This window comes from Nipponia nippon, unplaced genomic scaffold (genome assembly GCF_047370975.1).
Source record: "Nipponia nippon isolate SJK-2023a ecotype South Korea unplaced genomic scaffold, ASM4737097v1 scaffold_11, whole genome shotgun sequence".
In the NCBI taxonomy this organism is placed as follows: Eukaryota; Metazoa; Chordata; class Aves; order Pelecaniformes; family Threskiornithidae; genus Nipponia; species Nipponia nippon.
Window position 1 is genome coordinate 29248710 of NW_028262302.1, and position 26433 is coordinate 29275142.

A 26433-nucleotide genomic window follows, 5' to 3' on the forward strand; every position below is an offset into this window, starting at 1 on the left:
CCTCCTGTTGAATTTCAGAATATGTGCAGGAATCTTTCCATGTGCAAAAAATCTTTTTATCAAAGGCACACATGGATTTCTCCATTTTTCTTGGACCATAATTCAGCTCATCTCTAAAACCTCTCCTTTAAGGGTCTGGAGCACAAGGCTGGGGAGGAGCGGCTGGGGGAGCTGGGGGTGCTCAGCCTGGAGAAGAGGAGGCTGAGGGGAGCCCTCATCGCTCTCTGCAACTGCGTGAAAGGAGGCTGGAGCCAGGGGCGTTGGTCTCTTCTCCCCGGGAACAAGCGATGGGACGAGAGGGAATGGCCTCAAGCTGCGCCAGGGCAGATTTAGGTTGGGTATTAGGAAAAACTTCTTCCCCGAAAGGGCTGTCAGGCCCTGGCCCAGGCTGCCCAGGGCAGGGGCTGAGTCCCCGTCCCTGGAGGGATTTAAAAGATGACTAGACGTGGTGCTGAGGGACGTGGTTTAGTGGTGGCCTTGGCAGTGCTGGGTTAACGGTTGGACTCGATGATCTTAAGGGTCTTTTCCAACCTTAACGATTCTGTGATTCTGTGACTAAGGGTTGTCACCCATCCAGGCCTCGTTGTGGCCCCGGTTACAGGTCCAAAGCAGAGGTCGGGTATGGCACCGCACCGCATGCTGTGCCGGCCTGGCAGTGCCGGGTGGAGTAAGGGCACGGTCGTGGAGGTGATCACTACTCCCCCCGAGAACAGAACGGAGCCCTGGCACTATCCTGGAAGACCCCTCACTTGCCTTTTGTGTTCATTATGGGATAGCTATCTAACTTTAAAAAAAAAAAATCTGTGTTTTCCGAAGTCACTTAAGCAGCAGTCGTGCAAGTCCAGTTTAGGCTCGTTCTTACAGCATTAATTCCCCCGCTCGCGGGGGCTGCAGCGGGGAGCCTGGAGAACTTCATGGAGAGCAGGACTGGGCTCGTGCGCGCATTCAGCTGGGGGCTGCTGCCCAGAGCAGTTTGTTCTGTGGGGGTCATCTCGCCCGTTCCTATAGCAGGTGTTGAAATGTGAATCTATAGCAAAGTGACCTGAAATTGCGTACAGCGTACCCTGGTAGCGGGGGCTGTAAACTGCAGCCGCTGTGACTGGCTGTGCAGCGGGGAAGGTGGTCCTGTGTGGGCTTGTGGCCTCCACAGTGTTATAGCCAGCCGCCTTCGTGAATCGCAGCCCTCTTCCTAGTTGGAAGATCCTGCACTTGTTTTTTCATTTCTGCCATAAACTTGATCTGATATAGGACAAGTTACACTCTGGGCTTTTATGAAACAGGAACAATACTGACTTGTTTTTTTCATTTAGACTGTAAACCGTTTAGTACTTCCCGATGTTTATATTTTGGGCTCCTGCTCTCAGCTGAGGTTTCGTGCTGCTCTTGTGATGAAAAGATCACAGAGCAGGAGTTGCTTTAGGAGATTTGAAGGAGTTCTTCGTGCTTGGGGACAGGAGGTTGTTTGGGATTATTGAAAAGAGTGAAGCCGAGTTGGCTAAGAAGGAGAGAACAGTTAGGAAAATGTGTTGCAAACACTGAGGAGGAGGATAATTGTCTATACTGCAGGGGAAGTAATTTGCTGTTTTGTTTTGGTTTTTTAAACTTCTCTGATTACTGCGGTTAATCTAAGCTCACTCTTTATGTTTGGACAGGACCGCGTTCAAAAGACATTTCCTCATCCAATAGACAAGTGGGCGATTGCTGATGCACAGTCCGCTATAGAGAAGCGAAAAAGAAGAAACCCTCTCCTGCTACCTGTGGACAAAATACATCCTTTATTAAAGGTACTTAAACCAACAACCTGATGACTGCTGCTTCTGCCCACCCCACACCCCCAGCTGTATTAACTGCCCTCCAGCATAACCTTTAAAGTATTTCTTTAATTTATGTGAAATTAGGTAAGTTTCTCACATTGGCTGAAAGAGTAAAGTCACCACAGAACAGGATGAGTATATTGTAGTAGGTAATAAATGTAGATACCTAAATTCACCATGTTATTACTCTGCTTTGCAATATGACTAGTTAGTTTTTAACATAAATAAAACCCAAACAAACTCAAAGACCTTCCGTACTTCAGTAGCACTGTTTGGATGCCTTTATTTGTTCCAAAATGCTGCAGAAGCCAAACTAGAAGAAGAGAGAACAAGTAGATCCTGTTCCTTGTATACTGTCAACTAAGATGTGTATCAGTGTCCTTTCAGTGACTGTTGAATGTCACTGATGCCTTGGTTTTAAAATCAATAGATCTGCAAAGGTGTGACAAGAGGCCAAATACGGACTTTATTGTCGGTGGGTTTTGGGAGGAGAGTGGCCGTCTCAGTGTTACTTACAACAGGTTTAGAGCTCCTTGCTTACAGTCAGGTTTTAGTGTCACACAGTAAGCATGTGTTCATACCGTGCCCCTGTAGAGTTGGGTTTTTTTAATGATAAAACACTACTCGGATTTTTAGATCGGTGTTCAATCACTTTTAGATCAGTGCTGAATCAGTAGATTCAGGCTGATTCAAACACTGCTCATGTTTTGGTATTTTTTTTCTATTGATTTTGCTTTTTATTCATAGCTTAAAAAATGCTTTTCTCCAGTGGTGGCATTGTTGCACCAGAGTTTCCAGCTGCACTGAGAAAACATTATTCAAGCATAAGCAGAAATTAAAGCGCTTCTTCAGGTGTAGTCGCTATGTTCTTATATACAGTGTCTCAGTTTGTGATGGTTAATGAGAGGGGAAGAGGTGTTAGGAAAGAAAACAGCGTAAGACCTTCCTAGACAACACTGGCTTTCTTTTATGAAGTCTGGTTTGGAAGTGTGTGGACACAGGCGCAGAATCTGATTTTTAGAAGATGCATCAAAATACGATAAGAACAAGACTACCTTATTCAAGTGCGTGAACTTACCTGGATTTATCCTTGGCTGTCCTGTCACAAATGAGAGGCCATGTCGTGCATGCTCTGCAGAACACGGAGCATGTGTCACGAGAAAAACGTGCAACATTCATCCTGGTTTTTTTCCTGTTCAGACTTAATTATTAAAGTTTAATTATTTTATGTAATGCAAGGATGCAGATGGCTTAGTTGTTCATCCAAATGTAAAGGATGGACTAAAACGGATTGCAGTACACAACAGGTTGAACATCCAGTCTCTGGTTTCATGAAAGGCAACTTTTTCCATCAAAAACAATTTGAAATGAAGCATGTTCTTTTCTGAAGAGTCCAGGTTAGGGCCAGAGTCCTGCAGTAAGCATAGATGTAGACTAAAATTTAAGTGCAAGAGTGGTTCCAGTGAAGTCCTTTCCGTGAAAGAACCCTATTTTTAGGACTGTTATTTTTAGAGGAAGAGGATTATTGGAAGTTCTGTAGCTTTTCATCGGTCAGTATATAGCAAAATAGCACCAGGAAGTATTTGCGAGCATTTCCTGTGAGGCGGCTGATCAAATTTCCGTTTGCTGTCCTTTGCCCTGCCCGTTACATTGCTGTCAATTATCAACACAGACAAGATCAATTTCAGTAGAAAACTCAAGGTGTTAGTTGTCATTCCAAATGAATTTCTGGAATAAATAGCTTTTTTTTTCTCGTTTTCAATTTGCAGGAGGTCCTAGGTTATAAGGTAGATTACCATGTCTCTCTGTACATTGTGGCTGTCTTAGAATACATCTCAGCTGACATTTTAAAGCTGGCTGGAAACTACGTTTTCAATATACGACACTTTGAGATCTCCCAGCAGGACATTAAAGTATCAATGTGTGCTGACAAGGTAAGGAGTTGGGATTAAACTAGTCTTTTGGACAGATACCTAGGTAGACACTAGTGGCGATTTTTTTCATTTTTTAGACGATATAACCAAAGTAGGATAGGAGGGAGAGATTGGTCTTATTCAGCTGCAGAAGCTTCTCTCCTTAGTCATGCCAGACCTGTCACAGTAAAGACTTAAGTTTAAGTTAAGCCTGTTAAGTTTTGGAACAGTAGTAGTACTTACAAAACAACGTAAGAACAGAAAACGATGTTGTCCTTTATTTCTCAGCTGTGTTACTGTCCTCCTGATGCTGCTTTGTTATGACAGCTCTTTCCTTCTTTATAATACAGAAAAGACATTTAGTTTTCATCCTCATAAAAATGAGAAACATTTTTGTTTAATTTCGTCTTTACCAGGAGGGTTTTGTCAAAGGCTTATGCGAGATGCCTTGTTTTCAGAATTGGTTCTGCATGAATTGTAACTTGTTTTCTAGGTCATACTAACTTATAAAGGGGAAAATGGCTTTGGCAACTGCTCCAGCCTTCTGCTGCCAAAGTTTAAATATTACTCCCTTGTGAAAGTGATCACAGAAAGTATTGTATTAAAAACTCAAAGGATTTCTCTGAACACATTGAAATGGCTGAGCTTGTGCCAAGTGTAAAAATCAGGCTTGCATGTAATTTTTTAAATTTCTTTGCTAGGTTTTGATGGATATGTTTGATCAGGATGACATTGGTTTGGTTTCTCTCTGTGAAGACGAGCCCTCTTCTTCTGGGGAACTCAACTACTATGACCTAGTGCGAAACGAAATTGCAGAAGAAAGGCAATATCTGCGGGAGTTGAATCTGATAATAAAAGTATTTCGGGAAGCTTTCCTATCAAACAGAAAATTGTTCACGCCTAATGTAAGTCCTTTAATAGGTTATTGATATGTCGTGCTAGTCGCTCCATTAGCAGCCATAACATATCAATATTACATTCACTGCGTTGGAGGTAAAATTAAATTTGATGGTATGTCGGTGCATAATGAGTGTTGACTGTATATGAAATAAAATGGAGGAATTGCCATTAATAGTATGAAGAGTGCTGCTCTTAGAGTGAAGCTTAATGGACGCGATTCCCTGTCGGATGCCAGCAATAGCTGGAGTCCTTTGGGCATGTAGGTAATAGTTACACTTTTGCTTAACACAAAAATTAACAGTTACCTACCTACATGTACCGTGAATGCAGATGAACGCTTGAATTGACGTTTGAAGTCTACCCCAGGGCAGCCGTATCTGCAGAAACTACAAGTAAAACAGCCCTTGGCTCTGGATTTTCTCACGTGTGACTGACTGTGAAGGGAATCTCTATTTGATAACTGATTGAAATTGTACGTGTGGCACATTCTGTTCTCAGGATGCTGGAGTCTGAAAAGGGAGCACATCTCTTGTAAGAGAAGAGTGACAATGAGAGATTAGTGTATCCCTCCTGTGGGAGGAAGGAGAAGGGACCCGGCCAGCAGAACCTGAACTGGGATTCGTAGGTGATACCAGCAGGTTAAAAAGAGAGGCAGCAGGAGACATTCCCATTACAGCTGGGTGCGGAGGCTCCTCAGTAGCTGATAGGATATCGGAGAATTGTGCACATGCAGGGACAGAATTCAAACAAGGATGATGGGAGGAGAAGGGAGCGATATTTTGGAGCTGAGGAATATTTTTTTGTAATATGGGAATGGGTATGAGAAGTTTTGAGATTGCTTGTTCCCACGAAGAGATTGCCATGGTCTTGGCGCTGGCAGGAGGTCAAGCAAGCTCTGCAGTGTCAGGTTGGGGCAGAGAAGGCTTCCGAGAAGTGTATTTCAGAGGGGTCAGAAGAAGAATGCGGGTCATTGGAAGGGGCTGCCTAGTTGGGTGCGTTTGCGGTGCGTGGATTTGAAAAATGTAAAAGTAGACGTTGGAAAAGGACGCTGCCGATTCCTCCTCTGTACCCAGGTAGTGTTCTGCTAATGGAGCTAAGTAGCTGCTTTAGTTTTACCTGTGGTTTAGAGGCTCTGACCTTGGAGCTGCTTTGAATTGCCTCCTTCCTGTTGTGTTCTGAGAGAGAAGAATCAACAGAGGGGAAAATAACAGCTGGGAATTGTGGCTGAAAAAGCCAGGCGTTTCTGTCCAAAGCACTGCACAGCCCGACCCCGGGACTGCTGCTGCTCCGGCCTGGAAAGATGGTCTGCTTGCTTTCGCTGGGGTGAGAATTGTGCAAGGCTGGATGTGCCCAGACAAGCCTGCGGGGCTGGGAAGGCCATGTAATTTAACTTTCTTCCTAGCTTTTTGTTGGCTCCTCTCCAGACTTCACGAAAAATGCTTCCATATTTACATAAGCAAAATAAATTATTCTAAACACTACTAAGACACGTTTTATGTTTGCAGGATATCGACGTGATATTTAGCAACATTTCAGATATTCATGAGTTGACAGTGAAGCTTTTAGGATTGATTGAGGATACTGTTGAAATGACTGATGAAAGTAGTCCTCATCCGTTGGCTGGCAGCTGCTTTGAGGACCTTGCCGAGGTAACAGTGTTTTGTTGGTTTGGTTTTTTTTTTTTTTAATCACTGATTTATTTTCTTAGTAGATTTTTGGTCATGACTCCAACATGTCTGATAAACTTGCAGCTGTAAAAAGTCCTTTTAATAAGCTCTGAACAGAGATCTTCCCTGCCTGTCTTTAGTAGGTAAGCTAAAGTGTGTTTTCCAACTGTCACAGGAAAATTATTATTATATCAAGCAGGTAAAGCACAAAATTAAAATCTTATTTCAGAGTGGGAATTCATTACTACAATCCTGTAGGGATGTGGACTTGAAAAGTAATTACCTGGGATTGCTTACTGAAAGAAGGTGGCGCTTTGATTTTTTTGTAGGTATTGGTGTGGGGCACAGGGCTACCCAAAAATCATAGCCGTTGGACGTAGATCTGCAAGATGAGTGACTTGCATCGCTCTGGACAGTGGGCTGACGCAAACAATATGTGTTCTTAATTCAGGCAAATGCATCGTATGTGTCTGGAATGGGAAGTGTCTCTGCAAAGCAATAACTCTGGGAAGCAATGAGGTATCAAAACAGACGTGCAGCTGAACAGAAGCTTACTGTTCATTATTGGAGCAAAAGTGCTATTGGTACCCATTGACCTATAAAAATAGATATTAAAGAGTAGGAATAAGGGAAGACACTGCACGTGGATTTGGTGTGGCTCGTACTGGAACATTATTAAGTTATTTTGTCAGGTTTTTTTTAAATGGGCATTGAAATACTGGAAGGACTACAGAAGAGAGTCACAGAAGTAAAGTTTTTGAGAAAGTGCTTTACAGTGAGATAGAGCTCCGTTTAGTCAAAATAAGATGGGTATATAGGTACCTTCATCACCTGAAAACAGAGTACAAACTGACTCTGGAATTCAGCAGAGGTGCACAGCAAAAAAGCGGTATCTGAAAGGCAGGAGGCCGGCTCAGCTTAGAAGTGCACCACACCTCTTTAGCCGTCAGGGGAGCTGACTCTTGGAACAGATGGCTGAGGTAGGTGTAGAGTTTTTGCTGTCTTTAGACGTGTTTAAATTGAGTCTGCTTTTTCTTGAGGGGGGTATTGAGCCCCGTTTTCTGACCCAAAGGTAAGGGTACTCATGTAAGCCGTGTGGACTGTATCACAGAGGAAGTCAAAGGAGGTGTTCTGACCTGAGGGGGAGAGAGGATCTCGGATGAACCACATGGGGAATGTGAAACTTACGCTTTTAATCTTAAAATTACGATGTTTTTAAAGAAAATGACAATCGATAACACTTCCATTTTGCTTTTATATATGTTCAGTTTTTAAAATTTGAGGACTGCATGAACCCACTAGTACCATTAGGAAAACAGTTACATTCTTGTGGGTGTGAAGAATACGGGTCCTTCAGCCTGTCTGCCACTCACTTATGAATATACCATAAAGATAACGTTTTGCTGGCGTTACTTCAATAAGCCACTCATGTGACACGGCAGTAGGAAAGTCCAGTTGCCTAGGTCTTACCTCTTAAGATGGTAAAGCGTAATTGCTTGTATGATGATAAGGAGAAGCATTTGAACAAGGAATTTAAGTGGCTATTACATTAAAATTGAAAAAAGACTTCAAATTTGAAATGGTGCAGCACTATCCCGGAAAACATGCATCTCAGTTCATTGCAAAAGCTACTCTTAGGCATCCTGTGCTTTAAGGGAAACAAATACTGTTCAATGAGTAAAAATATCACTCCATTTTCATTAACTGAAAAACATAAATAGGAGATGAAGAAGAGATTATTCTTCAGACCTTTTTATGCAGGTAGTAACTGAATTATTAAATTCAAGCTTAATACGGAGCAAGACCTACTTAATAACTAGGCTGCTCATTTGATCATCTGACGTGTTGAGATCATCCTTCTGTGAGTATTTGCAAAAGGGATCATTAAAAAGACACATGAAAGTGAAGTGTTTATTTGCTCTGCCTATCTTACTGCCGGGCTTGTTTGCTTAGCGTTTCCATTATAAAGGTCCTTCAACTTACTTGGAAGGATAATTAAAAAAAAAAAAACCACCAATATGCGATGTTGCTGGAACCTTCCTGCTTTGTCTGCTTTTCTGCATCAGTTCTCTGGAAGGTTTAAACATAAATATTGTAGTAGTTTTGGATAAGCAAGTATGGGGAAAATAAAACAGTTTTTCCTGGTGTGGAGGAAATTCAAGAACATGCTGCCTGACACATGTGAGTGGGAGATGGCTATTTGTTAATATGCTGGTAAAACCAGTTTACTTGGTGGTAACTTTTACAATTCTAACTACTACGATGTGTTTTAATGATTGCCTTAGATACTCTCTGTAGTGATGTCCGGCTAGTGGCAGGAGAGCCGCCGGACTGAGGGCAGGGTGGCTTGGTGCCTAGTTTGAAGTGGCCTTCAGAAGGCAGCTAGTAAAGTGAGGTTATCATCAGTAGATTATGTTTTTTATTCTGGTATTTGCGTTTCCATAGGAGAAGTTTTAGGTACCCACAAAGCAAAAAAGGGGGAAACCAGTGCACTACAGCAAAAGGGGCTGAAATGTATAAACCTCTGTCTGGAACTGTGCGCTGCATTAAGATAACTTATGTGGGCATCAAGTTAACGTCTCCGTATTTCAGTAACTTTTGCAACATTGCAAGTGTAAAACCCCCCTTTTTTTTTTAATTAGTCTCTTGGGGGAGATAGCTAATGCAGTTTGTTTCGTTCTTGTGTTCAAAAAGCAAAACCAAAAACTCAAAACAGTGATTCAAGTCTGCGTGGAAGAAACTGAAAACACTTCCAAAATGCAGTAAAAAGTGTAAAAAGACAGGCCGGGATGACCAGGTGTGGGTCTGGCTGCCCCAGCAGGTTTGCAGGCGGGATTCCCCTGGCAGTAGGAGCTGCAGCCCCGCTCTCTGCTCCGGTCCTGCGGTGCTGCAGCCGTTCCTGCTCCCACCTGGGTGCAGCTGAGCCCCCCCGGCTGCCTTGCTGCTTCTGCAGAGCTTCGGCTTCGCTTTGGCTCTGCTCTGGCAAAGAGAAGCTGTATGCAGGGTTATTGTCCCCATCTTTAATTTGGATGTTGTAAAATAAGGCCCCCCTGTTGTATGCTTGCAGGTAGTGGGCAGGCATGGAGTAAGCAAAGAAAAACCAAAAACCAGGCTAGAAACTGGACTCAGATTCTGCTTAAGAAAACCAGCCTGTGCAGCTAGAGAGTGTCTAATCATTCCTCTTCAGCTGCTGCTGCTGAAGTGCCAAACCTTTCCCCCCTTTATCCCCCCCTCCCAGATACAATCTAATTCACCGAAAGGGCTGTCAGGCCCTGGCACAGGCTGCCCAGGGAAGTGGCTGAGTCTCCATCCCTGGAGGGATTTAAAGGACGGATAGACGTGACGCTTGAGGACACGTGGTTTAGTGGTGGGCTTGGCAGTGCTGGGTTAACGGTTGGACTCGATGATCTTAAGGGTCTTTTCCAACCTTAACGATTCTATGATTCTATAATGCGAATGGACAGCGATGATTAGAACTTGATGGGGAGAGTTGAGAGTGATGATTGCACTTTGCATGTGAAGAGAGAGTGCATTCTGTGCCTCTCCTCCCCACACAGAGTTTAATTGCGGCTGCCCCATGAGTAAGGTAGGAAATCCCCTGGACCCTCTGCCAATGGAAGACTTGAGACTTTATCTGGGTGTTCCAGGGAGCCGTTGTGGTGTTTGGTACTCCCAAATTCTGCACTCTGACAGGCACTTCTGCATTAAGGTGAGAAGAGGTATGCGCTTATTCTGGGCATCGCGCCATCAGCACCGGATGACCCGGTGATTCACGAGTGATTCAGCCCAGGGAATCTGCAGAGGCTCGGGAACAGCCTGGCAGGCTGTGGAGCAGGTGATCTGTGAGCAGTCATCAATTCTTCCTGCAGAGATTCATGTACAGTCAGGTTTTCACCCCATCCTGCTGTAGTTGCTGTTACAGAATCACAGCCAGATTCTCCATCCAGAGTCACAGTTTTTGCACCTGAAACCCTTGGTGGCGTTAGAGGACTTCCCTGAGACTCTTTCCGACTAGCTGCTTTGTCCCAGAGTGAGATATTTTCCCAGCCTTCCAACGTGGCCAGAAAAGTGTGCAGAAGTCTGGTGCTTGTGACTGGCCGTTCTTAGGTGATGTGCCCTGAACTGGCGGTGGTACAACAATGCCTCCTTGCGACAGTCTCCAAAGTTCACCTTTACCTGCACTTCTTTCCGAAGTGTCTTTATTGAGAGAGAGGAGGTAAATGGCCATTCTATCTGAAATGTGGGTGGACTGAAAGCAAGAACTCTTCTTGCTTCCCACTGCTTCGGTAAAACAAAGATTGTGTTAGTGGTAAGTATGGCGAGGTTGAGGAATGCTGAGAAAACGGTGTGTGCCTTTAACATTTGGAAGTGAAAAAGGGTTGTGGTTTACTCAATATTTGTTTTGCAAAATTGATCTTTTCTTGAAGTTCAACTTGTGTATCAGCTTATTAAAGGAATTAATTGCACCAGCTGGGACAGAAATATCTTGCATCCTTCATGTATGTATATAATTGTCTGTTTTTATTTAGGAGCAAGCCTTTGATCCATATGAAACCTTGTCCCAGGATATTCTCTCTCCACAATTTCATGAGCATTTTAATAACTTAATGGCGAAACCTGCTGTTGCTCTCCACTTTCAGGTGAGTGCAAATGAGAAATCCTGAATTGCTTTAGTTCTCATATTTCAAAGGTTTGAATTTTGTCAGTAATTCTTCACTTCCTACTGAGGAAGAAATCTTGTAGGTTGTGACCTTTCTTCAGCGTAAGGTATTTGGACTCTGCCTCTTCCTGTAGAAACTGGACATAGCTCTGACCCGTCCATGAGTCTTTTGCAGGTTTTTTTGTCCTCACATCAGACTCTCTTCCTTGAGAACAGAGGGCGACTTCTCATACCTGCCACTTCTATTTCTGTTTTGCCTTTTAATGCCAAACACAGGTACCCAGGCACAATATTTTCATTTTCTTCCTTACGTATCCCAGGCCCCCTTGTTTGTCACTGAGGCTGGGACTGGGAGTTTTTCTTGTATTGTTTCTTTAATAGGACTATCCAGCAAGATTATATGTGATTTTTTAAATTATTATTATTATATTATTCCCTTCCTTCCACCAACGTGGCAGATCTATTAAAGACTACTGTTCAGAAGACTGAGCTTGTGTTCAGAAATGCACGTAGAGAAGCTGCTGAGCAAGTGTTTGGTCAGTGGTGCTCCCAGCTAAACCCATTATAGCAGAGTTTAGTTTGTGTGTTTTACTGGGGCCCGGGTCTCTGCAAGCGGAGATTCCTCTGAGCCGTTCCTTCAGGGTGAGTGTTTCCTCTTCAGCTCCGAGCAGGATCATCTCACTCTTAAATACTACTTGGTGAATGAAGTAAGGCCCTTTACCTGCCTCCCTAGCAAGTTTAAAGCCCAAAGCCCTATTCCAGATTAAATTGGTAATCAAGTCATTTGACAGTGAATCTGGTCACCATAGAAGGGTTTGGGCTTTCCTAGGGATGTTCCTTCATGCTGCTTCTCCAAGCTGTGGAGTGAAGGCAGAGGTCCACGCTCCGGGCCATGGACGTATATGAGCTGTCTCTGACAATTGCAGAGAGATGCAGCCAGAAGTCTTAAACGGGGGGAGAGGTCATTTCCAAAAAGGAGCTCAGGTAATTCAGTTTCTGTTCAATAGTTGTCTTGATATGGCAGCTGGCAGGGATTTTACCGTCCTTTGGAAAAACCGCTCCTCATCTTAGAACCTGAATTATTGTGTTAGTTAACTGCTGGGAATGGGAAAAGATTTCTAACTCCATTTTCTAAGTCATAAACTTGTGATTCTCAGTTTCTGAGGGAGAGGAGATACTAATATTAATTTCTTCAGTAGTTGATGAGACCTCCATATTTCTGTGGTATATTGGATGCAAATTGAAGCACAGCGTACGTAATTGGGAGGAGAAGACGTTAGAGGGAAGCTGGTGACAAGTTTATTAGTGTGGGAGTCCTGGCTGGTCTTTAACATTCCAGTGTTTTTAAATTCTGCCCCAAACTGTGGCCCAGGGTAACACATGTTATTGTGGAAATGGGTATGAGCTTTTTTCAGAATATATGCGTTTTCTGCATTCTGGGATGTGGCTGTTGATGGGGGAATAAGGCGTGCAGCTTAGCCACAGGCAGTGCATTACTTTTGGGTGTTGCCACCTTGAACTAAAGCTGTTAACTGAGTTCTGCAGGCAGTGCTGAAATACAGAGGTGCTAGGGATTGCGATATGAGCACCTCTACGTCAATTAAAGCATGCTTATCAAATGACTGGTGGGTAACTTGGTCCTCTAGCTTCTTACATTTGGTTTGCTACTTCTGGTGAAAATACGGGCCATCCCACTGGTTCCCGTTTTAAGGAGGCAGCTTGTGCCAGGGTTTGCTGTAGGGGTTAGGGGTGTTTTCAGGGCCAGGGGTGCGCTAGGGAGTATGCATCAAAATCCACCCAAAGCTGTTGATGGAAAAGGGTGCTTGCACTGCCTGGAAGAGGGTGTTGACAGGTTCTGTTTGCTTGATGTCAGAGCATTTACGTGTCTTGAACCTTATAAAGTGTCTCATTAGGCAAAAATGCCTCTGCATACTTTATTGTCTTCCTTACTACTAGATGTAACCATAGAGTAGCATAGATCGGAAGGGACACCCTGGATGTGTCTAGCACAACCATCTTGCTCAAAGCAGCGCTAGCTTCAGGGCCTTGTCCAGTCCTGTTTTGAGTATTTCAGTGTAAGTAATCCTCTTGATTTTTTCCTTTCCAGTCTACTGCTGAAGGGTTTAAAGAAGCTGTACGATACGTCCTCCCACGACTCATGCTTATCCCAGTCTATCATTGTTTGCACTACTTTGAGTTACTACAGGTAAATGAAGCCACACTCTTCTTTCCTGCTAAAAACGTTTCTTAATGTGGACAATTGGAGCTTTTAAATAGGCGATTAGATTTTACTTACTGCTTCTGAAAACTGAAAGATATGAAAACATTAGTTTGACACCAGTTAGTATATGACTGAAAAGTAAAATCGTGTAAAAAAAAAAAAAAAAAAGTCTTCAAAAGCACCTGTTGCTCTGATACGAACATTCAAAGTAGCTGTATTTTATTAAACAAACCTTTATTGAACTTGCGTCCTAATATAGTTAAAAATGTAATATGCAAATCTAATTTCTTCTTTCCTTGAGTTCTGAGTTTTTTGTCCGTTCAGAAAAAGCTAAGCATAATTCAAATCCATATTCTCAGTCTCAGGTCGTGCTCCAGTTGCAGCTCAGCTGACCTTATTTTGGGGCTTGGGGAGGCACTTCCTTTCAGCTGAGTCAGAATAATCCGTTCTTAACGTTCAACCATTTGTCCGGAGTCCGAAATGGAAGAGATGCAGCAAAAAATATCATTTTTCATAGCATACCACACTTTCTCCATATTGAGGAGGAATGAAAATAAGCACTATTATTTTCTTACTTTCTACCTTCTAAGAAATGGCACTGACGAAACGTCAGGCTTTATGGAATTCCGATTCAGATGATAAAAAGTTATTCCTGTAGGACAGCATTTCGGGGGTCTTACCATACAAGTTGTTTAGGTTGGCATCTAGCTCGTGTTTATGAGCAGTTCTGCCTATTGAGGCATTACTTGTTTTAGAACAGCCTCTATTGGTTTGACCACCGATCACTTGCACGTATTTTATTCTGATGCACGCTAGCAAGGTGGTTCACATCAGTAGATACCTCCCGTGGGTATAACAGCTAAAAGCCAAAAAGTAAGCAAGCGTGTATCGTTTTGCTTACAAGCAAATGTTTTTGCTGTGAGTTATGAGAAGAGAGGCCAGGAGTCAGCAGAAATGTAATATCTGAGATCTATAATAATCATTCTTGAATAAGAACAGAAGTAGTGTTGCCGTAGAAAATGCAGTATCTTGAAAAACACTTAGATCGGAGCTTTTTTTAAGTAGGTGAGGATAATGTAAAAAAAGTTTCTATTTCCCCATTGTGTTGGGAAAGTTTGTAATGCATATAAGGGAAAGTGAATTATTAACTAACTGAGATATACTTAAATTCACAGGTGAAATATCCTGTGGCTATAGCTGACATTTTGTTAATAGCGGCAGAAATTACTTCTAAGTTCTCAGTGTAAAAAGTGATACTAGCAGTGTTGTACAGGCATGTTATGGGGTCTTCCTTTGTATTTCAAAGGATTTACTTGTATGAAGGAAGAAAAGGAAACTTTGCAACATAGAACTTAAGTGTAATACAATATAAAATTTTCTTCAAAGAATCTTAAAAAAAATAGCGATTGTTTTAAGACCGGCTCTGTAGTTAATATCTGGCACGTATTCCTTTTTTATTCCTTTTTTTTTATTAGTTCAGTCTTGTTTTCATTATGCCTGCCGTCAGTTTTCACATATCCTGTTTTAGATAAGTAAAAATAAGGATGATTTATTTTGACCCATGAACCACACATCTCCAATGGATGGATTACCAATATTTTGTAGCAAGGTTTAAATCCAAGTGGTCTCAATAAACTTGTAAGCATTTCTATTGCTAGTCAGTTTAGAAAAAAAGTTAACAAAGCTTACAAAAACCCCAACCAACCCAAACCAACCCTAACTGTCAGTGAACTTTTCTCCAGATTACTGCACTCTCTATTGAGAGCAGAAGCTTTACATTGCCAGTTTCAATATTTGCCTTCATAAAGCTTACGTTTTTATGAGGACATCTTCCAAAAGAAAATAAACTGATCGAAGACCTGAAGGGTGGCAGCAGAAGCACGGCAGGGTTCTGCCGGCCTTGCTGTGGAGCGAGCACTGATGGCTTCGTAAATACGTCTCCTTCAAAACAGCGTAACTTCCCTTTCCGTCAGGGTCAGTTGCATACGATAATTCTCTGGAACGTCTTAAAATGTTCTTCTTTCACGTCCCAAAGACATAATTGGATTAGTGACCTGTATTATGCTGAAGGTCAGGCTAATTAATGACCCATTGTGCCTTAAAGCTGGGAAATGGAGTGCATCAGTACGAAATTAAAGAACGAAATCATATGCTGCGGCTTTGGGAGAGTCTAAACGTTTAACTGATTTTACAAGCTGCATAGTACTTGTCCGCTTTTTAGGGAAACATTAACATATACGCCTTATTAAGCAAAGTTTTTTGTGTTTTCAAAACTTCAGATTAAATGCTTTGCATGCAAGCTTGGTAGTTTTTTCTTCAGTGACAGGAAAGGGTGGTTACTATTTATGTTTTAAACCATGGCACAGAGAAGATAATTTGTTTTATGATAGCCTGTCTTAAATCTGTAGTGCTGCAAGAGTTTTCTGTCTCTTGGGGACTCTGAGTCTGCTCATAACTCCCGTTAATATGGATAGGGTCAGGCTATACGTGCACATTCTTAAAATTGCCTCGTATCTTTGAAGAATAAAGTCTGACAGATAGTGCAAAAGCATTTGGTTGTTTCTTTTATTTGTTTTTAACTGGGATAATACAGCAGGATGCTGCATGACATATAATATTATACGATGCCTTTTTTAGCTAGGGAATTTTAGTAGTGAATGATGAAATATGACCTTTACCCACAATATATAAGATTTCTGCATAGAATTAGAATTCAGCTGCAGAGGCTGACACTTGGCTGTCTTGAGTCTTTCTAACCTTGTGAGCATAGAGCAGAGCAGAGATCTTAAATATCGCTCTGTGGTGAATGATGATAAATACAGCATCTTTTGTTGTGATCGCGTCAGTTGCAGGCTTAAAATTTGAATGTTACGTTGTATTTTGAAAACATCCTAAATTTACAGCAGTGATTTTTAAAAAGCAGTGGGTTTAGAGCTAGAGAAAGTATTTATTCAACAATATTAATCTATTATAAACTGTTGGTGCTGCTTCCCTGTTACCATTGTATTTGTCTCTAGGAACCTGGGTTGAAAAAGACCTAACAAAAATGGAAGCAGAAAAGCAACAGAATACTCAAAATACTTTCATGGCTTCAGTAGGGCGAGAAGCTAAGATTGAGACTGTTGCTCCTAAAGAAAGTTACCCCAAAACCCTCCTGAATTGGGAGGTAAATAAAACAATGACGACTTTACAGAAGCACAGGCCTCGATGTTTGCTCTTTTGCAAAACAGCAAAACTAAAATGAATTAAATTAAAGTGTGAAAAGCTCCTTGGTGCAAAAAAACTGTGCAGCCTCTGATGCAGGATCTGCATTAGAGACTCCTCTTTGCCGAAGCAAGAGGCACGAGGGTTGGATGTTATTTGGAGACCCCCACGTTGAATTTGGTTTGTCTGCTTTTCGTTTGCAGCGTAGAGAGGTCACCGGGAAATAGTCTGTGAACACCTTGAGTCAGAGGGCTGGCCCCGGTGTCACTTCAGTGTTGATTGCTTGTTCAAGTATTGACAGAAAATGAACCTGCCCTGGGTTGTTTCGGAATGACTGATGATAGCAAAGGCTGAAGGAGGTCACGCTAAAGAAATAAAACTGTCTTGTAGGAAAAAATAGTGGTAGTCATCAAAAAGTTGTTAGATCGTGCAAACAGGTAACCCAAATACATTCTGATTGTGACATCTGTAATTGATTATCAGGGTATTCTGGTTTAAAACACTATGCTTGACATTTCCAAGCGTGAACGCCTTAATGCTGACAGCGTAGAGGAGATATTAGCGTTTCATCAGACTTCAAGCTCCAGCTGTGTTTTGATAAACATCTCTGTTGATACCAGAGTTCCAGGAAACTTTATTCACTGAATGCAGTGCAAAGGACTCAAGGGGTCACATAATCCATCCAGATCCTGAGCAAGGTGCCAGTTAGATAGATCATTAAAATCCTGAAGGTAGCAGAGGTCTGTTCAAGCCCCAGAAGCCTTTCCTCTACTGACGATAGAGCACGTCCTGCCTTCTCCTGGGACTTGCAGGCAGAAGATTATCCCCAGGTCTTGCATCTGACTCGCTATGTTGTTATCAAGCAATCTGAAACTTAGGAAATCCCGCCTTTTGATCTCTTCCGCTGTTATCTAATCATTGACCGCCATTGACCGACAGAGAAACCCTGGTCGGTATTCTACAGGATCACCATGATACAATATTTTTAAGTGAACAGTGTTCTTCATTACTATTTTCTGACAGTTTTCTGTACAATAAATTGAATAGTTAATATTCTCGTTTTTTCATCACTGGTATTTTAAATTTATCTGGCATAAGCAGGACCCCCTTTTCCCAAGATTTCTGTATTTTCTCTGTCTAGCAAGCATGTTATGCTTTAACATCTTTTGTGTAATTGGAAAGATGCTTGTTAAGACCTGGCATTTGGAAAAGCAGATGTTAGTCCAGTGATTACACAGAATGAGATATGCTTCAGATAATCTGCCTGATCTTCAGGAACCTATGCGTTAAGGTGTAGAAATGGAGTAGATTACTTCCAAATGTGTATATTTTTTTTTTCTTTTTTAATGCAAAAAAGCAAAACATGCCATTTGATGTCTGTTAAGCCAAACACAGCTGCCTTTGGAAAGGGAATGCAAGAAATTCTGCTCAGGATGTGTGAGGAGAAGGAGTATTTTATCAGACTCGGTAGCTTTTCCCACCTTTAGGACTTTGCACTTGTCATCTTTTCGCACCATTTTTATGTTCTTTGCGTTTCTGTGGCTGTAGTAAGGAAAAGAAGGGTTTCCACAGAGGTGGACGTTTTTCCCTTCCCTGTACTGTTCCTCAGCTCATAAACTTCCCAGAAAGTTTTGGCCATGAAACTTTCGTTTCCCTAATACGCAAGATGGAGGTTGTTTGGGCATGAGAAAAATAAAAATTTTAGTAATTTCAATTCCGTGAAGAGAGTGGACCAATCTGGTCAAATCCTGTTCTCTCAATTACTTTTAGAGGAAGCTACATATCCTTGCTGAGGGAACATAGTGGGGAAAGGAAAAGAAGGCTTCTGCCATGCTGAGTGATTGTAAGTAAGATTTCTCTTAAAGTATGTAGGTAAAGCAGAGTTTATCCAAAACTGCGTGGCATATTGTCTTGATTTTGCCCAGCAATCCATTGGTTGGAATTTTCTTTAAAAAAAAAAAAAATCGTGCTATCTTTAACATGAAAGGGGTTAAAAAGAAAAATCTCTCGTATTTATATCAGTAGTATTTTAGGAGTGATCACCTTAAGGAACCAAAAGGAGGAACTCTGTGAATAGGCTTTGCTCAAAGCATATCGCTACCAAGTGTATGGAGGTGATTTGAAAACCTGTTGAATTTCCTAATTCAAGAAGTTTCTGCCTAGTGGTGGAGACGGATCTAGTCTTTATAAAAAGGAAATACGCCGATTCTCATTGTCTTTACACTTTGCTATGAGTAGCAAATCTTGACTTTCAGACTTTTTTTCACTATGTTAGTTTGCACCATGCAAAATGGACATTTCTTCTTGAAATAGATGAGTGCTGAAGGTGGCAGGATTTAGAATGGTAAGAAGCAAAGAATGGTCGTTCTGTCTTTTAAATTTGCTCTGAAATGTTGAGAGTGACTCATTGGAGGAATATTACATGTAGTTCCATAAAACACCATTTAATTCTTGGCTATTTCAAACCTCTAAACTATTTAATAACGTCAGTTGTGAAACAGGACATTGTTGAAATGATAACGGGAACAGCAGTGTCTGGCATTGGCTCTCGGTAGAAGGGTAAAGGGTTATCTTTCTACACTCCCTCCTGCTCTCTCCCTTTGAGCATCTGCTGACTTTCCCTGAATATCTGACAAATGTTTTTAGTTACGTGCGTAGCTAGTTTTGGGTGTGCTTCCAGCAATAACCCTCTCATTGACTCTCAGTCGCTGACTTCACTGAGTACTGTAGGTAACACTGTGTAAGAATGTTTATCAGTCCTCCCACCCTTCTATAAATTAGAGAAATCTGAAAGAAATCCTTATGTTTATTATGTCACAGCAATTGCAGGAATGCAGTGAAGATGAAGAGGATCGAGAGTGCTTAAAGCAAGCCATTACTGCTCTTCTGAACCTGCAGTGCAGCATGGAGCGCATTTACAGCAAACACTCCCCAAGACGTCGGCCTGGGTAATAGTCCACAAAACTGCCCTGGTTTCCCAAAGCTGGCAGAGAAGGAGAGAAATGATGTGGAAGGAATTGTAATTTTTTTTTTCTTGTTAGATAATGCCTTTTCAAGGCACGTATTTATGCCGGTCTTCATCGTAAATGGCGTAGCAGCCCAAAACCTTCGTGGTCCGCTTCTATGAATAATGTCAATATCTTACTCTTGCCCTAGCCGAAGCAGTGCATGGGGTTTATTTGGAACAGTAAACTCGGTTAGGGCATATTTAGGGCAAAGAAATAATGATATAAACAGTTCATTTAGTTGATATTTTTGGTCTCTTGGGATGGCAAATGTAGAATGTGCCCATCGTGACTTTTTCTTTTATTCATTCAAGGGAGCCAGTCTGTCGCTTCTATAACCGACAAATAAGAAGCAAGCACTTGGCCATCAAGAAAATGAATGAAATCCAGAAAAATATTGATGGCTGGGAAGGCAAAGATATTGGGCAGTGCTGTAATGAATTCATAATGGAAGGTGGCTTGACGAAAATAGGAGCCAAACATGAACGCCACATCTTTCTCTTTGACGGTTTAATGATCAGCTGTAAAACTAATCACGGTCAGTCTCGGCTTCCTGGTTACAGCAATGCGGAGTATAGACTGAAGGAAAAAATCCTCATGAGGAAAATACAGATTATTGATAAAGATGACACATCTGAATACAAACATGCTTTTGAACTGGTGTCTAAAGATGAAAACAGTATACTGTTTGCTGCCAAGTCTGCTGAAGAGAAGAGTAACTGGATGGCCGCTCTGATTTCCCTCCAGTATCGCAGTACTCTGGATCGGATGCTTGATTCAGTATTACTGCAAGAAGAAAATGAACAGCCGCTGAGGTTGCCCAGCCCAAGCGTGTATCGTTTTGTAGTGGAAGACTCGGAGGATAACATCGTTTTTGAGGACAACTTGCAAAGCAGGAATGGCATTCCTATCATCAAAGGAGGAACGGTTGTGAAACTAATCGAAAGGTTAACGTACCATATGTATGCAGGTATCCTGTACATTTGTTATATATATGTTTTTTAAGGCCGTGCTTGTATGGGGATGAAATTAATCCTTTTAACTTTTGTTTGTTTGGGGTTTTTTCTGCATATAGTTAAATGTAATGCAAGATTTGCAGAAAAAAAAAAAAACAACAGTATCTGTTATTAAATCAACTGGCTTTCCTGGCAAAGCTGTAAGAAAATTTTGGGTATGCAAGCCTCCCCCGCCCCCCAAAGAAAATAAACTATCAGTGGTCTAATGGGAGCCACTAGTGTGCTTCCCGAGACCGTCGTGCTAAAGCAGTGGTGCAGTTACGGGCTGTGTGACTGCGGAGGAAGAAAAAGGTTGGAGGTTATATTTATTATACTTCAAGCTGCGGCTTTGTGAAGTCCCTCAGTAGAAAAGGATGCAAATCACAATTGGCATTCTTCAGGCTTTCCTGTGAAGTACTGTCTGAAAGCCACAGAAGTGGAACATGAAGTGCTAATGTTGATGAAAGTGTTAGATCTTCGGTTTGGGGTGAAAAGCACGCACTGAAAGAGGGTGAAGTGAAGCTGCCGTAAGGATGCTGGTGTTCAATTTTTGTAAAACTTCTCAAATAGTAATGGTCGTCTTTGTGCTTTTCACAAAACGGCCTGGTATTTAAGGGAGTCTTTTTTGTAAAACTAAGGCTAGGTAGTGTGGAGCTGTGTATTAAAAAAGAATAAAATTAAAAAATAGCATTTCCTACTTTGAAGCTCAGTATTGATGCAACTAGCTGGTACGCAAGTAATCTGTAGTTGTGTTGTCCGAGTCCCGTGTCATCCATTTCTGAGATGTGGTGGGTTTCGGTGGCTTGTAAACTTAGCTCTTTTCCTGAATGAACTGGTGTATTTGAGTATTAGTTTGCTAGCGTAACTTCAGTTTTTATAGCGCGAGTACTTTCCACTCTGGCCCTGGGAATCTTCAGTGAAAGCGTTGCCTCTTGGGTTGCTGTGTGCTTTTTCCAAACAGCGTCTGGAGCCAAGACTAACAAAATCCTCTCCCTCAGCCTCCACAAGGGCATGTCGATGACTAACAGCATGTGGAGGGACTCTCTGCAGATCCTGGTGATGCTTTTTGTGCGTATTTAGGTCAAGATGTGATTTTATTTTTTTTTATTTAAACTGTCGGTTTATTGTAGGTTTGCATTAGTGTCAGATTTGTCTGAAGCAGGCTTCGCTGCAGCACGCAGGCTCTGCGTTCGCAGAACGACCTCGGTCGTGTCAAAGAAGTCAAAGATACCAGGATACCATGGGAGGTAGCAGATGCAGAGTTAATCAACTCTTGAATTTAAATCATGAGCCACCGTTTGTGACACGTTGCTTGTATTTTCTGTTTTCTTGAGAATGTCATTTACAAAAATAAGTCGTTTTTAAAAGAATATAAAGGAACCTACTGCAGAGTAGCAGCCCCCATTTTAAGAGAATTGCAGGTCTTGTCTGCAGAGCAGAGATACTACCTGCCTGATCAGTGGTAAGAGGAAGGTTTACTTTTAAAATGTCATAAATAGTACTGAAGAGTGAACGTAGGTGATGTGGAAGCAGAACAGGCCAGCGCAGGACTAGGGTGCAAACTCAGCAGCATTATCACAGGATGAGAGCACTATTACTTTTAGCTTGCAAGCACTTTGCTACGTATGGATCCCTTAAAAATGTTGAGCGGTGCTCTGCAGGGAATTCAAACCTGCTTAAAAGCAGTGTTTGTCTTAATCTTTTGTGGGGTTATTGGAAGAAATTCACTGCCCACACGTTGAAGACTGCTGGTGTAAGCTACCTGCTTTCAGATGCTGACAGGTTCAAGACTATTTACAAAACAGCGAGAAAAAAGAGACTCCCAACAGCCCCAAATCCACAATTCTGACGGAGCACATGCACGTGCACTTCTCTAGGGCTGGTTTTCCTGTATTTCAGCATTTGTTTGCTCCCAGGCAGCTCTGCGTACCACGCAGCAGCGGGGCAGTGCGCCTGTTACCCTCCTGAGGGGGTCTGCTGCGGGGATGTCGGGACTGGGACCAGATGATGACCCTTCGTGGCTCATGGTAAAGTGATTTGGTTATCAGCTTGCTTATTCACGATCTAAGAAACTCTGTACAAGAGAGTGGAATTGAAAGAGATTAAAGGAACACTATTTTTCCTTTCATACTTCTAATATAGCAGAGCGGGCCCAATAAAACGCGTGGTAGCTTGCGGATAGGCACGTCTCACGGTAACGCACCTACCGTAGCGGTGAGAAACAGCAGGAGGGAGGTGCGGTGGCTCCTGGAGATGCAAGGTCTTGAAGTGCTGCAGGTATTTGCTTTGTAAGGCCTCTGCTGCTCGTCGCCTTTTCCCTGCCGGCTGCTCTGCAGAGGGTCGTTGGGTGCTGCAGTGGTGTGGCTGGGGCGGGCGTGCAGTCCCCGCTGCCGGAGAGTTTTTACAAACAGGTAAGAGGCGTTTTGTCAGGGTGGTGTAGGTATTTTTGATGTCAAGAGAATAGACAGCTTAGTTCTACCATGTTTTCTTTGTCTTTATGAAACCATGGAGTAGCTGCATATTCAGGGAGCGTAAGCCGTTCCGCATGCCGAGACTGAGACGCAGTTTTTGAGAGGACATAGTATGTGCAGTTGAATACTTTTACAGGGGAAATGCATCAAAGAACTAAATGAAAATTTCACAAGCAGTATAATTTCTGGTATTTTTCAAATTAGAGTGTTTAATTTATAACCTTAGTGTATTTTCTGCCCTTTAAACCTTTTCTGTGAGTATATGTGTATTTTATTCCTGATATTTTGAAATTGGATAAAAAAAACCCACTCCATTTTCTTATTTTATGTTTACAGATCCGAATTTTGTACGTACTTTCCTTACCACTTACCGCTCATTTTGCAAGCCCCAGGAACTGCTGAGCTTACTGATTGAAAGGTAAGCAGTGGTCATCCTTTCTGAAGACATTGAAAGGCTTTGTGTTCATGTACCTGCTCCTTTTCTGTTCGTAGTGAAGCTCGTAGGACAGTACCTTTTAAAACAGGGTGCAGCGATGCAAGTTTTTAATGCAGGCTTCCTTTTTCCAGTTTGTTAAATTGGTTACCTGAATTAAGTATTAGCTAGAGCACTTGGTGTGCCTCAGCTGCGGGGCAGTAACGTTTTGAACTGCTTAACTTGATCACGAGAGTGTAGTTGAGTATGCCTAAGTCTCGACGCAAATAAGAACGGAAATGTTCTAAGCAGTTTGAAAGGCACAGACTCTTAATGTAAACAGCATTTTAATACAGTGTGATAAAGCCGCTCTTAAGCTTTCTTCTAATCTTCACTTAATCAAGCTAGCAGGTAGTTAAAAACCTTACATCCTAGTCTAGACATCTTGTGATGACCAGGGAACTAGCGAATTACCAGGGCGAGAGCTGGGTGTGTTAGCAATACGTAGCCAGGGGAGGAGGGAATTCCAGGCAAACTGGATATTGGATGACTGCTTGAGTTTCACCGCACTGAATTTTTTTTAGGTGCAGTTGTTGTTAATGTCCTACATAAAGGGTTTGTGTTTTATCTTAATTGCCATCAGTTTTTTGGTACTTTTGTTCATAGGTTTGAAATCCCAGAGCCGGAGCCTACTGAAGCCGACAGGCTGGCAATCGAGAAAGGAGAGCAGCCGATCAGCGCAGACCTTAAGCGATTTCGCAAGGAATACGTCCAGCCAGTACAACTCAGGTTTATTTGCTTTTAAATTTGTTCTCTTCGAGCCAGACTTTAGTTCAGTGATTATATGGTGATCCTGGAGACAGTAATCTCTTTTGGAGACTGCTGTGCTGTCAAGTAGGGACTTATCACTGTCTGCAGCCAGACTAATGTCCCAAATCATGTTCCGATTAGTCACACTGACTTCTGTTGTTGTTGCAACTGTACTTTGGTTCTCTGCCGCTCACAGCTGTGATCACCACCCACAAGAACGCTGTACGGCTGCTACGTACAGCGGGTGTGGGTGAGAGATGTACAACTGAAAGTGTTTCTGACTGCGTTTTGAATGGATTCCTTGTTAACAGGCCCTACGAAGATAGTTTCTCTGTTTCCATTTTTTTTTTTTTTTTCCCAGTCCCGCTGGTATTTTACTCCCTTTCCCAGCCCCGTTGATGTATTTGCACACAGACAGGGAGGCTCTTGTCTGTACTGCACATCACAACGGGCTCAGTGGATCTTCAAGGTCTTGCTGACCAGGCTAACTTGGGGAACAATTTGGTGTTTCTAGCGTGGATGAGGCTAATTGTTTCCCTGATAGGGGATCAAGTCAGGAGGAGACACAGACCACAACCAATATTTGCTAGAACAACTTCTATTCGTTAAACGGTTTTTATTAGTAGCATCAAGACGTTACCATTAATGGCAGGTAACTATATAGGCACAGTACCCTCAGTTACTGCCTTACCACACACGGTCGTTCATAGTTACCTGTTTGGAGCAACAGCAGTTTACTCAAAGCCAAGGGTCATACTGACATGCCAGTACCTTCAAGGCAGGTGTTCAGAAAGTCACTTAGGAGTCCCATTTTCATCAGATATCTGTGTGCATATATATATAAGAATATAAAAATGTATGCAATACCGTAGTGTTTGTCGATATATAGCTGCCACGGCCTCCTTGGATGTAGTCCAAGTTACACAGCCTCAGTGTAACCTTCATGCTCATGTGTGCTCGTGGCCTTGTACAGAGTTGTTAGGTCCCGGGTGTTCTCAGTTTATCAGCTGCTGTGGGTTCAGCAGGACCACTGGTCTCCAGAGTTATCGGTTCTTGGGAGAGCCTCGCGCGCTGCCTCTCAGCGCGTACTTCTCCTGGTTTCAGTGTACTGTTTTCTGGTAGCTGTTTCTGCATCCATCCACGTAGGTGCCTGTAGAGCCCCTTCATAGAAACTCACACGGATTGGGCTTTTGTGACATAACTGGCTCAAGAGTTTAAATACTATTATATTGCTTTTGTTGCTATTTTTTATAGCCTCCTCTACTAGCTAGGCTACCAATGTATCTTCCTGCAGCGCTGCTGACTGCCATAGCTGAGCAGGACAAGTGGTTACCAGTGAACTGGAACCTGTAGAAAAGCTTGAGGCAGCAATTAGCCACGTTTCTTGCTATTAATTTCCAAAATCAATTTAGCGCTTTTGCCTTTGTATGTTATGTTTGAGCTGTTTGAAACCTGTGCCCCGTTCCAAAGTTTCCAGGGTCTTTGGTTTTGGTTTCTGTTTTCTTTCCTTGTTTGAGAGATGAGGATACCTCTTATCGTGACAGCTGCTCTTTGCTGTCTGATTTATGCTATGGTTGGTGCGCTGAGTCCATTTATGGGTGCCTGCTTGATGAGAGATGTGGTTTAAAGCTGCTATTTAACACACACCCTTCTGTGGCTTATAGTTAATCTTTGAATTTAGGAGATACTGCGTGTTTCTAGTAGCTTGAAACTCTTAACTGTGTTACAGTTGAAAATAAGCATCTGAATTTGAGCTGTTAGGTTGATAATGCCCGGCACTTTGTAAATTCCAGTATTGTTAATAGCATTGACCTCTACTTCAGAGAGAGCTGCGATTTGGAAAGAAGGTGGAGAATATGAAGATGCTCATCCCTCCCTCCCCAGCGCTTGCTCCCCATCTTGTAGAAGGTGCTGTAGGCATGCTGTGCCCTACATAGGCACGGAAAGGGGAATGTCTTTGACTAGATTAAATGCCTGTGAGGTCATGAGAAAGAGGAGGTGCTGAGCTGGAAACGCAGTCAGCAGAACCAGGCAATCTTTCTTGCTTCTTCAGTGTTCCTACCATGTTATCTCACAGGCAAAGACCGATTAGATAAGATCCTGTATTACTGTTACTGGGAACTTGTTTCAAAACATCACTCCTTTGACGGTTAGCAGCTATCATTCATTTCCAGCCTAAAGGATCTGTTTGGGTAGCCATTCTTTCATGGGATAAACCCTATTCTTTAACTTACACACTGGGAAGAAGAGAACTCTTTACTTCTCCATGGATTCACATCGCGCGCCCTTCGTTTGACTAAGCTAAACCAGCCAGCTTCTCTAGGGCTCTGGCTCACAACAGACTGGCAGATGACAGTCAGT

The 26433-nt window shown here is 42.4% G+C and overlaps 1 protein-coding gene and 1 long non-coding RNA gene across 2 annotated transcripts in view; both read left to right on the plus strand.

The window, feature by feature from the left end:
- The window catches only part of SOS2 (SOS Ras/Rho guanine nucleotide exchange factor 2), a 56019-nt gene that overhangs the window by 15446 nt on the left and 14140 nt on the right, over nucleotides 1-26433 (plus strand). The window contains exons 3-12 of the mRNA XM_087746903.1: nucleotides 1653-1784; nucleotides 3584-3748; nucleotides 4429-4632; nucleotides 6133-6276; nucleotides 10824-10934; nucleotides 13062-13160; nucleotides 19200-19327; nucleotides 19699-20354; nucleotides 23187-23268; nucleotides 23929-24051. Of these exons, the coding sequence (XP_087603029.1) occupies nucleotides 1653-1784; nucleotides 3584-3748; nucleotides 4429-4632; nucleotides 6133-6276; nucleotides 10824-10934; nucleotides 13062-13160; nucleotides 19200-19327; nucleotides 19699-20354; nucleotides 23187-23268; nucleotides 23929-24051 (1844 nt within the window). The remainder of the gene's footprint in view (nucleotides 1-1652; nucleotides 1785-3583; nucleotides 3749-4428; nucleotides 4633-6132; nucleotides 6277-10823; nucleotides 10935-13061; nucleotides 13161-19199; nucleotides 19328-19698; nucleotides 20355-23186; nucleotides 23269-23928; nucleotides 24052-26433) is intronic.
- Nucleotides 20376-22535, plus strand: LOC148056939 (uncharacterized). Its single transcript, XR_015702136.1, has 3 exons — nucleotides 20376-21447; nucleotides 22296-22406; nucleotides 22525-22535. It is a non-coding gene; the product is annotated as an uncharacterized LOC148056939 (long non-coding RNA).